Source organism: Astatotilapia calliptera, chromosome 23 (genome assembly GCF_964374335.1).
Source record: "Astatotilapia calliptera chromosome 23, fAstCal68.1, whole genome shotgun sequence".
Classification (NCBI taxonomy): domain Eukaryota; kingdom Metazoa; phylum Chordata; class Actinopteri; order Cichliformes; family Cichlidae; genus Astatotilapia; species Astatotilapia calliptera.
In genome coordinates this window covers 5971022-5983500 of record NC_137443.1, presented here as the reverse complement: position 1 = coordinate 5983500, position 12479 = coordinate 5971022, and the positions used below count along the sequence as shown (strand labels likewise).

At 39.6% G+C, this 12479-nt stretch overlaps 1 protein-coding gene across 1 annotated transcript in view; it reads right to left on the bottom strand.

The window, feature by feature from the left end:
- ncanb (neurocan b) overlaps positions 1-12479 on the bottom strand; it is a 129938-nt gene that overhangs the window by 32028 nt on the left and 85431 nt on the right. Inside the window, exon 10 of the mRNA XM_026159414.2 lies at positions 6207-6320. Within this exon, the coding sequence (XP_026015199.2) occupies positions 6207-6320 (114 nt within the window). The remainder of the gene's footprint in view (positions 1-6206; positions 6321-12479) is intronic.

The following is a 12479-nucleotide window of genomic DNA, read 5'->3' as shown; positions in this document are numbered from 1 at the left end:
GGTTCATTGGAGTTGTTTCCCACATTCCAGTAAGAAGTGCAGAATACAATGCAGCAGGTTACGTACCTCCATCCATGCTGGAATTCGTTCCACAGTGGAATCAAACTGTTTGTCAACTACCTGTCCACTCTCCAGCAAATTCACCTTCAGTCACAACTTGACTGCTTGCTTATAAGCCTCCCAACATCACCTGCTTCCATCTCCACAAAAGGTCACAGGACTAATCACTGTTAGTCTTCAGTAACTGTTATAGTTCCCTGGTCCTTGCTAACTGCCTGTTTCCCTGCCTACAGAAACCTCCAGCATTTCCTGACAACACTGTTCTTAGTTTAACAGTCCATAGTTAACTCCTTCAGTTCTGTCAATAAATCTGTCAACAAACAGAAAAAAAGAGGGAATCTGAGATCATTTATACTTTTGTGCCTTTTTTCTTTTTGAGGATTGATGTAATATGTTTTTTTTGATATGCAAAGTGATGACCATTTTTGGTCCTCATTCTCTTCAGAGGCCTGTTGGTGGGTTAAGAGTAAAGTTCTGGCTCATGTTAAGGGAGTGTGAATTTTGGATAATGTCAACGAGGATCCTCACAAAAGAAACGCTAGGACATGTGAGTGTTTGATGGCTGAGTAAAGGTAGTTTAGCTGAAAGATCTGTAACTTCACAGCTCTGTGAAACTTCACACACACAGACACAAAACAGCAGATGCACCCAAACAGACACACTGACAAAGATGCGCTCACACAGGCAAAAACACAAACACACACTCGCAGAGCGTAACAAAGACTCCTGTGGTGCACCGGAGATGAGAGGCGCAAAAGGATGCCAGAATCGCAGGGAGTGACAGCAGAAAGGTAGGGAGAGGAAACAACAAAAATGAAGCTGACATGAAACACAGGTGTGTGCTGTAGTGGAATAGTAAAGAAACAAATCCACACTCTCAGCTGTACACATTATGTCGTTTTTCTCCCTAGAAAGATGTAGGGAAAAGAACTGTGGAGTGAATAAAAAAAAGCAGACAGCAGGAAAGAAGCTGATGGGAGTTAATTCTCTGCCCGTCACTTTTCACTTCAGTCAAGCCAAGCAAGATGTGGTTTCTGCCTCCGCTGATTAGGCAGTGAGCCAAATTACATCGGGACAGACTCAACAGCGCAACGCGAGTGAAACAACTGACTGGTGTCTTTGTTAGCTAAGTGCAAACCTCCTATTCTTTTTATCAAATCTCCTTTCATTGCTGGCAACAACAAAAAATCTGCATAAGTATGGATTGTTAAGTTATTACACAGCAAATCCTGCTAAAGGCTTTACGAATGACAAGATTATCAACAATGTCTCTGAAATCTAAAGCTCTACAATTTGTTTCAAGAAAAAGAAATAAAATGTGAAATGTAAATAGAATTGCTAAAATTGCACAGTAACAAGCCTTCTCCTTCTCTCTCGGCACATTCACTGAAGGATTTCAGCCCTGTCAACTTACTATTATTGACTCTCAGATTGGATCACCATGGTAACAGGCCGGAGGAAGTAGCTGACTGGATCTACCCTGCATCCAAGGCTGTGAGCTCACAACACATAGACCTGAACGTGTACAAGCACAGTCACACACGTATGTACACTTGCACTCAAGTACACACAACCAATGAGACAGAAAAAAAAAACCGGACCACTTTAGTGAGACGGGGACCAATTGGATGACATTTAAATGGATGGAAGCTTCGGCGGAACAAATGAGTTCATTTCTGCCGTTTCTGTCGCAGTTGAGACCTCCCTCTGGATATCAAACTGAGATCACGCTGAAATGGCAGAGCGACGCCTGTTGCGAATCGCACTTTTCACAGCTGAATCCCACATTTCTGCGAGTGCAGAGCAGCGAGAGATAAAAGCGACAGGAAAACAGAGACTTTAGATTTACACAATCAGTCCTGCTGCTCCCAATCAGCCATGAAGGCAGCAACGCAGCAGGAGTGGAAACGTACGCAGAGCTCGTGTGCATGTCAAACGACAGGCGCACTCAGGTACTCTGTGTTTGGCAAAGAAAAAACTACACTTTTTCTTATATGTCTTATAGATGCAATATTGAAGGATATCAAAGACTAATTCGTGAGATCAATCAAGCATTTAATAACCAACCCTGATTTGAAGAAGCTCTGCATTTTTATGGGACTTTTAAACTATGCCTAAATGTTTTTCTTTTGTTTGTTTATTCATGATCTGCACCAGAGGAAGTGAATGAATATTAAAGAGACAATCATAAGCTCAAGGAAAATTACAAATGCTGTGACCAAAGTAACATTTGCTCTGGTTAAAGATCAAAAAGAGGTAGATGAGAACTAATGAAAATACAGGGACCAGTGAGATTAAAGGCAGCATTTAGAAGATTTAACACAGCTTGTGAATGAAGTTGTGTGTGCTTTTTCAAAAAAAATAAAAACTATAATAAGATTTTAAATCCTGGGTGGACTGCTTTACAAAGTAATGTGTTACTGTACTAAATTAATAATCACATTTCTGTTACAATTATGCCAATATTCATTACAAATGATCTTCAGTTGTCTGCATGATAGGTTGATAGCAAAAAAAAAAAAAATGTCAAAGGTGCATTTTTCCCTCTGCACAATTACACTAAAATCAGCTGGTTTCAGTTTGTGTGAAAGAAGAAGGAACATGGTAGATCAGTCTATGACTTCTCAGGAGCACAGATATGGACAGTACATTTATTTTTATTCCACAAAAGGACGAGTGTTATGGTACATGGCAAATCACACCCAGGGCAGAAACAGCTGCATTATACTAACACAAAATGGGCTCATTGCAAACATCTGCACAGACAGAATACTATGTCATGTTTCGGCTGTGTGCAGGCAAGAGAAGGACCCAAACGCAAAACTCACCACGCAGGAATAAAACTCAAAAAGCTGCTTTATTGCAGAATGGCACAAAAATATAACAAAACTAAACTGGGGCATGGATAAACTGACACACAGGCCACGAGGGAGACTACGACACTAACAAAGAGAAACACAGGGCTCAAATACACAGAGGGATAACGAGGGAACGAGACACAGAAGGAGAGCACAGCTGGGAGTAATCAGGCTGGACGAGACAAGGGAAGCAAAACTAGAAACACTGACATGAGACACGGACCTTCAAAGTAAAACAGGGAACACACTGACTGAACTCTAGACCTGTAAACTTAACAGCAACTGGGAAGACAGAACATAGGAACCTGAAACATGGTACAAAAACGTCACAGTAGACACAACATGGAACACAGGGAAGCCATATTACAAAGCCAAAGAACTAAACCTATGATAACCATAACTGAGACCTAGGGAAACAAGAAACAGTACAACAAAGGACTCAAAACATAATCCATAATATAAAAACACGAGATCTCTTCAAAATAAAATAGGAAACATAATGAGACGCAGACATGACAACCAGAACTTGACAACGTAAGACACAGACATGAAACACATGAAGAGCAGGGGAGACTTAACATGGGTTGGAAACACAAGGGGGTACTAATAAGCAAATGAACATAGGAGACCTAATGAGCTTAAACATACTATAAACATCAAAATGAACTAAAACTCAAAACACTGGGTCATAAGACCCAGGATCGTGACATACTATTACAGTAGGTGAAGAACCCAGAGTGATGTTTAGTCTGTCTGTATGCAGACCCGAGCACAGCGGCCACAGCCCGATCTTCAACAGGTAACAAAGTCAGTGGTGAGTGACTTTGACACAGCCAACATATTGCAGCCTCCATTTTTACCTTTACATAGTTCAACTGTAGAATTGCTGTGGCAACAACTTTGCTACATCAGAGTTGTTGCCACACCCATTTGCTCATAGGGGGTCATATGATTGTTGGGTTTTTCTGTGTATGTATTACGGTAGCGTCTACCTTACAATATAAAGTGCCTTGACGTGACTGTTTTTTGTGATTTGGTGCTGTATAAATAAATAAATAAATTGAAATTGAATTGAAAGTTAAATTGAAATCTCTTTGGGATGATTTTCAACTTTTATATTCAAACTTAAACACTAAAAGAAAGATTGTAAGCATGTTCTCATTGGGATAGGCATTTGATTCGGCATGTGGCTGTAGGCTTACATTGTTAACTTGTAATAATATGATAGTGCGCTTTAGGTTATGTTAAAGAGTGACGCACAAATAATGTCACATGAAGCGTAAAAAATTATTGTCTCTTGGGAGTAATTAAGTAATGTAATGCATTAGTTTTCTTTTAATAATTATCTCAGTGCAGAAAAGAAAAGGGACTAAGAGTTTAATAGATAAACACCAGTGTACACTTTAAGTCTTACTTTTGATGTACAGAAAAGCACCTACATAAGAAAAGAAAAGAGCTAATTCATGAGCAGAAATGTTACAGTATAAGTCAGTATACAGTAGTCAATATGTGTCAGTGAGGACTAGAGTGTCAAACTGCTGTGGAAACTAACCTGCACGCTGTCAAAGAGCAGAGCTAATTTGGAGCTTTGTGTTTTTGTTCTGCTTACATGTCATTACTTTTCTTTTTGCAACCTGCCAAAACCAAAACTAAAGTTTTCAACATTTAAAATGTCCATTGTGCTTCATTCTCTTCCCGCTCTTTGCGCAGCATCGATTGTTGTTCCCTCAAAGTCCCAGATCAGAAAAGAGTAGTAAAAAGCAAAAGAGACCAGAAGCAAAACTTGCATTAAAAGAAAAGACACATCTTCAGAGACACAACTCTTCTTCTGAGATAAGGTCAAAGGTCAACCTGAATGGGCAGGAACTTAGCTTGGCTGCATTTAATTAAGCACAATTTTCTAACTCTCCCTCTACCTAAAACTCGTCAGCTCAGCTGTCTTCATTGGTTTTCACTTTTTAAATTTAATTGCGCTATCTTAAGGCTCATATTTTAGGAGATTCACAGTTTGCTTTACGCAGTTATTGCCCCCCTCAATATCTCAAATGTGTTTTCTTTGCCAACGTTTGTTAATACTTGACATCCCAAGTTATTACATCATCACAAATGAGCCAATTTACTTATGAGAAATCCCTGGTTGCACTGTATCGAGTATACAGAGACAACTAATTCTAGGTTATTTTCATGCTTAAGAAACCCTGAAATTTATCAAGATTCTCAGGAAAGTTAATTGGGATGTCTTTCTAATGATTTCCAAGAAAATCAGCATTTGTTTATTTAGACAAGCATCTGCCTGAGAGACTACAAAGGTACTTATGCAATAACTGTACTTTGTTTTTAACCTGAGACATGGTGAGGGCCGTACACATTTCTTCTCCATTTTTATCTTCAATTTTGGTTTCATTTTCAGTCTCAACTGTCAGCGTTATGTGACCTTCTTTTCTTTAGACTGCATTGATTACACGGTTCTTACATTAGAAAATATCCAATAATATGTCTGTCGTAGAATCTGGGTAAAAATCTGTTCAAAGCAAACCCTAATGCAAACAGTAGCTGTAAGTACCCCTCAGTGGTGTTCTGCGGTGACATGTAGGCCACGTTTCCATGAAATGCCCCTTTTCTCACATGGGAATTCCCATAATGAGAAACAAAACCAGCTGGACGCAGGTGTTCTCTATAAACCCATACATTATGCCACAGGGCTTCCCTGTCTCCCCCTCCTCAACTTCTTTGTCTACATTCACCCCCTCCTTCTCCATTTCCTCTATCTCCTCTGTCTTCACTGACACATAACTCATTAACTCCATCTTCCTAAATCTACCTTTGTCTCCACATACTGGTCTTAAACCATCTTCTTATTCTCTTTTGCATATACACAGAGGAATACCCAGTCTTCTTTTTTTATTATCCTCGCTTGTTACCTTGCTTCTCCACCTTCATCATCTCTTCCTTTTGGTCCTGCACAGCTCTGTTTTTCTTCTGTATTTTTTTTGCATTATCCTCATCCTGGAGTAGCTACTTTCAACAGCACAATATTACTAACATTAGGAATATACTCTCTGGAAATAATGCTGAAAAACTCCTTTTATCATTTTTACTACTGTAATTTTGTATAATCAGGTTGTCCCAGAAGCCCCTTTTAAAGTTTCCGGTTGATCCAAAAATTAAGGTAAGCTAAGAACTAATAGAAATTAGAAAGAGGGAATGTATTTCATCCCTGCACACATGCAGCGTTTACTAAAATGAACTAATGAGTAAAAGGGGAAGCAATCCCATTTTTACCTTTACCTTTTTCACAAGTAGCGCCACCATAGCTGGGCAGACAAAGACACACAAAAGAGTTGATCTCATCGATGCAGGTTCCTCCGTTCTGACATGGATTCGACTGGCAGTCATCAATGTCTGCAGGGAGAGAGAGAACATGAGGAGGTGAGTGAGATTAGACAGAAACATAGACGTATAAACAGCACTTTCCAAATGGCTACTTTTCTAAACTACCTGCCACAGCTTGTTATTGAAAAAAACCCCCCTGAGAGATCAAACTTTTGCAGAAATTAGAGCTGTTTCTGAGAAAGTTATAATTAAAGCGAATTGATTGAACTTCATCAGCGAGCGGTTTGGGATGCACTGAAGCGCATGATGCTAATTGCAATGTGTTTGCAGGACGTGCCGCAGTTCTGCTGTCAAACTTGAGCCAAAAGAGAGAGGGAGAGTATGGTGGAAGCTATGAAGAGAGACAAAGCGGCATGGAGGAAAACAAAGAAAAACAGTTAAAATGAACTTCCAACTTCAGCAACAACACTGCTCCCACTCAAAAGTTATCTCGCTAGCAGCTATGAAAACATGTATAATAATGCAATTTAAAATTTCTCAAAGTGACCAGAAACAAAATGCCGAAGCCATCGCTTAGATGTGATATTAAAACAAGTTTAGATGTTTGTGCACAGGCATATCCAAATTCACACATATTTCACAGAGGAGTTGCCCGGGTGAGAGTTCCCATTCTGTTGAAAAATGGTAGCTGTATTTCTCTGGCTGATCTGTGCCTGGGGGCAAAATCATTAAAACTGCAGCTGGTATCCCACAGTCCTCTGCCATCACAACAACTGAGTGAATCCCTGGAGCTTTGGCAAGAGGTCACAGGAGGGGAGGAAAGGTGAAGGGAGAGGAGGGAGGCAGCGGAAAGACAGAAGACTGAGGGAAGATGAGAGGATAAAGAAATACTGACAAACATGGAGAGGAGCAGAGTTAGGAAGGAGAGGTGATGAAAACAAGGATGGGTGGAGAAAGCCATTCGGAGAGGTGATACGATTCTGTGAGTCTGGGAAGTTGGCAAGTTTCAGGGTTGGATTACAGCGGCTTTGCAGGCAGACTCTGTTTGGGGCGGAAGAGTCTGTTTGGATAAAACAGCATGACAGCTTCATTGCTGGTGCCCCGCTTTGGGCTGGCTGATATCAAAAGCTGAATTTGATGCAGGAGGTAGAGACCCAGCCAGAGGAACCGGAATGAGATGCTTGGTTTAGTGTATCACTGGAAATCCGTGTATAACTGCCTCTGTCTGAGTCACGACAGGGTGGAAAAAGAAAGTACACGAAGAAACAAAATAACAAAGCAGAGATACGCAGAGAGTAAACACTTCCCACACCATTAAAATGAGCTTTAGGTCTGGCACAGATAATCTGACATTATAAGTGGGTGGCTGGTCCAAATTTTAAGGGGCAGTGAATGGAAAGGCTTTATCATTGTTTGGCTTTAAAGCAGCACATCGTTAATTTTTTTTTATCTTAAATGCTCAGGAACTTATCAAGAAGTTTGATATGTAAAAGGTTATTATAAGTGCATATGAGGGCAAATTTCACTGAAATAAAAAAAACTGATGTCAACAGAGTTATCTTGGCTCAGCTCTTTTGCTTAAATTTCATTCAAATTGGAGGTTTGATCTTTTAAAAGAAACAAACAAACACACCAGTGTCACTGGATTATAGTTCCATATATGGGAAAGCGAAAACCAATGGGGGAGCTACACAAGTAAAAAAAGAAATCTATTCCGATCGATTCCTGGTGAAGTATTGCAAAGAGTTATCAGAGTTAGTTGTTATACAATTGATTTTACTGTGCCAGTAATCAAACTATACTATCATCGCTCATCTTCACCGTTTTTGGTTTGAATCTGTCTTTTATGACTCTCACAATCTTTAGAAAGTGCAACACTAAACAGCTGGAGACTGCAGCAGGACTGTTAAATGCTTTATAAACTGCTAAACAGGATAGGGCGGATCAATACTAATAACCCAAATGGCATGTGAAGTACTGGACTAGCAATGCAACCTATGTAAGTTATTAGCTGTCAAATAACCTAATGTGAAATCAATAAAGTTAAAATTAACAGCAAGTACCCACAGCCACATATGCTTCAGAGAAATGATGATATACAATAAGATACTACAATGAAAGCCTCAAAGTATAATGATACAATATTACTGTATAGTCCTCTACTAAAAAAAAGTTTATTTATATCTGGCTTGCTTTTACTGCATTGGCAGTGTGTTTGGGATGGCTGCTGAAAAATAAAGCTGTTGAATTCATGGTGGATCAAAATCTGAAGAATGGCTTCTTGACAGCCACCCTTCCACTGAGACCATTTCTGATGAGGCTTCATTGAACACTAGCGCAATCAACTAAAGCACCAGATTTATATCGTCGGCCTGTGTCAGGTCTCAATTGGATTTTTTGGGGGCTTTCAAATACTGTTTATCTGTTGCAGATTTTTCTTTTTTTTAGGCTTGCCACATCTTTTTTCTTTTTTGTCCTCCAGTTTCCAGTTTCCTCTGATTTTTTAAGAACACACTGCACAGTGTACTGAGATATGGTAAATTTTTAAGCTATTAGCTCTTTGGGAATTATCTTACAATTTAACAGTATGTCTGTAAAAGTGTGTTCTCGCTGGCATTTGTTTGCCCCTGGACTAAAGTGAAAGACTGGACTGAAGATGAGTTAAAAAGTGATCAAAGTCCAGCTTGGAAAAGCCCAGAGAACTATTGTTCAAAACCACATTTAAAAAATTAACGCTGTCTCCTTAGAAGCCAAAAAATTAATAAATGAGGGGTGATTCAACACTTCAGCACATTATTGTAAATGTGAGTTAAACAGCCAAACAAAAAGTCAGCAGCTCTCTCTTTGCTTTCGCTGTATGAGATAGCAATACGCACAAGGCCTCAGCCATTGTGAACGGCACAGGGGTGATTAAGTTAGTGAAATCAGTCATAAAGTAGACAGGGCCAACTCTCAGTGTAACACTCAGAAAGTTGATTGTGTTCATCGAGATGAACACAATCAACACTGGCTCACTCATTTAAGTCACCTGGATGAGTGACAAATGTTTCTTCCAACGCTACATCCAGATGAACAGAATAAGCTTTCTTGGATTTCATTACCTGGATGATTGAGCATGCATCAAGATATTTCAGTGTAACAGAAATTCAAAAGCTGTACCATTTGCTGTATCATAAGAGAAAATACAGGCAAAATGAAAGAAATGTTACAGCAGTATCTCTGTGCCTTTTCCTTCATCACTACAATATAATGCCCAAAAGTAAAGGTTAGTAATACGCTACCAAGATTAGCAGGTGAAATTTAGCTTGTATCTAAATGAGAGATCAAGAGAAAAGAGTGAGACAGTTAAAAGTTAACCTATAAGATATAGTAGGGGCGATCGTGGCTCAAGAGTTGGGAGTTTGCCTTGTAATCGGAAGGTTGCTGGTTCGAGCCCTGGCTTGGACAGTCTCGGTCGTTGTGTCCTTGTGTCTACTGGTGGTGGTCAGAGGGCCCGGTGGCGCCAGTGTCCGGCAGCCTCGCCTCTGTCAGTGCACCACAGGGTGGCTGTGGCTACAATGTAGCTGCCATCACCAGTGTGTGAATGAAATACAGGCCATTTACCAGGCCATTTTACACATATGATCTCTAAATCAGCATTGAATATTTTGATACCTAGTCTGACTTTATCAGCTGGAGACTGGTATCATAAACATAAACACCGTATCATAAACACCGAAACATGGTTACACAGAACTGTTTAATTGAAAAACGTGAGTTTAAGTATCTTCAGTGTAGCTGAATGCAAACATAAAATGTATTTGCACAAAAAAATGATAATTTGAACCGATCTCTCAGAAACTCCAGAAAATGTCTCTCCTTCCACAGCCACACCGAGCCAATAGATGAACAGGTTGCCAGTACAGCTGTTCAAAGAAAAAAAAGAACCCTAATATGAGCCAGCATCTGGTCTCATTAAGCACTGCAGAAGAGAGCTAAGCCGAAGACTCAAGGCACCCCTTGGATTTTAGGAGCAACAGGGTCAATAAAGTACAGCTCTGTACATGAGCTATTAGTGGGGCCACAGTAGACGACAGATATTTTCTCAGTTGAGAGCCAAGAGCACAGGGGATATTAATAGCTTCATGTTGTCAGGTTCACAGAAATCTGAAGAAATTTAAGGACAAAATGCTTTTACTGTATATACACTCACTGGACGATTCATTAGGTACATCTTGCCAGTACCTGGTTGGTCCCCATTTTGCCTTCAGAACTGCCTTAATTCTTTTGGCATTCAACAAAATGCTGACTGTGGAGCTCATTTCAGTAGAGTGAACTAACAATCATTGACAAGAAAAAAGTCTGTGATATACTGAGCTTAGTGACATGGTGTGTTATCCTTAGAGGTGGCAAACGCATACACCTAAACAATAAAATTAGTCTAGTCAAAGGTTACAGTGGGACTCAGCAGGTGGGGAATACTAATATCTGTTTAGTGGCTCAGTGCACGGAAAAGAATAACATCTCACAGTTACTAATGTGAGCCTCAGTAGGCTTTTGTAGTGTACTGGCTGTGATCAGCTAACCTTCTGCTCTTTGTGGATTTATCCAACAAGATGTCATCAGATGTTTCAAAGCTAGTATCAAAGTCCGATGTCCACCCCCTACACTGACACTATACCCTTTATACTATCTTTATACTAGACCTATACAGTTGTTTATCCTTCACATAACTACCCAGAATTTTCATTCAAACATTTGAATAACACACAACTAGTATAGCTTTCTTTGTTTAGCAGGACGTTTCACAAAATGAAAAAAAACATAATTTATAAATACACAAATTCAATATGTGATTAAAATGACATGTAAGCTTTAAATCTGCAGTTTATCAGTGAGCAGTCTTTACCTTTAAATCTCACCACTCTTCTTCCTCTCTGTCTGTCTTCCTACATCTTTCTCCATCTCAGAGCGACGTTAGCTCTCATTCTCTTGTCTCCCTGTGAATCCAGCAGCTGGACCTTTAGCTAGCAGCAAACTGTGCGCCAAACTCCAAACAAACAGTTTGTGTGTTTTCTGATGTTTGTTCAGCTGATAAAAACGTTGAATTTGAAATTAAATGCCACTTAAAAAAATGGCACTCGCTTCATGCTTTGTCCTCCTCAGTAGTGCTAGCTAGATGCTGAAGTAGCACGTACACAACATACGGCGGGCACCTGCACTCCCTCCGGCCAATTGGGTATAAAAGACGTAAATTAACCTAAAGTAACAAGCCTGTTTTGAAAATGTAAAGAGTACAAAGTACAGATATTTCTTTAAAAATTTAGGGAGTACAATAAAAAGTTCTCAAAAAAATAAATACTCAAGTAAAGTACTTGAACTTCATTGTTTCCCACCTCTGGTTTTCCTGTTGGAAATGCGGGAAAATGAGTACACTGTGGTCATATGGGATGGACTTCCAGCAAATATATTCATATGCCACATTATTACACCACCAGCCTGAACTGTTGATGCACGGTAGGATGGATCTGTGTTTTTATGTTGCTTACACCAAATTCTTAACCATAAATCCTAAATGTTGCAACAAAGATCACCAGACCAGGCAATGTTTTTTCCAATTTTCTGTTGTCCAGTTTTGTTGAGCTGAATTATATCCTCAGGTTCTGGTCGCATCTGAGTGGTTCACAGTGTGGTCTTCTGCTTCTGCAGTCCATCTGCTTCAAGTGTTGATTTATGGTGCTGAGGCCAGCTACAAACAATCTGTCTATTTTCCTCTGACCTCTGTCACCAACAAGCCATTTTCAACCAGAGAACTGCTACTCACTGCATATTTTCTCTGCAAATGATAAACTATAGAGATGGCTAACCTCATTGAAATAAAAGCACTAAACTATGGTACTATCTAGGCAGTGAATTGGTATCTGTGTATTTGTCACAGATACTGACAATATCCTTGACTTTGGATAATCATCTATGAAATATGCATATAATATCCTGATATTTAATCCACTGATGATCTTTTCACAGATCTCTTTACATACTAACTTCACCTTTGATGTGTCCAGCTTTGAGACAATGCATCCCAGTGGAATACCAGCCTCTGAAATGCTCACAATAGTCCATATGGCACCAACAAAGCATGCCATGTTCAAAGTCACTCAAATCACCTTTCTTCCACACTCTGATGTTCAGTTTGAACTTCAGATTAATGCACTTAAAACACTGAGTTGCTGTCAAATGATTGGCTGA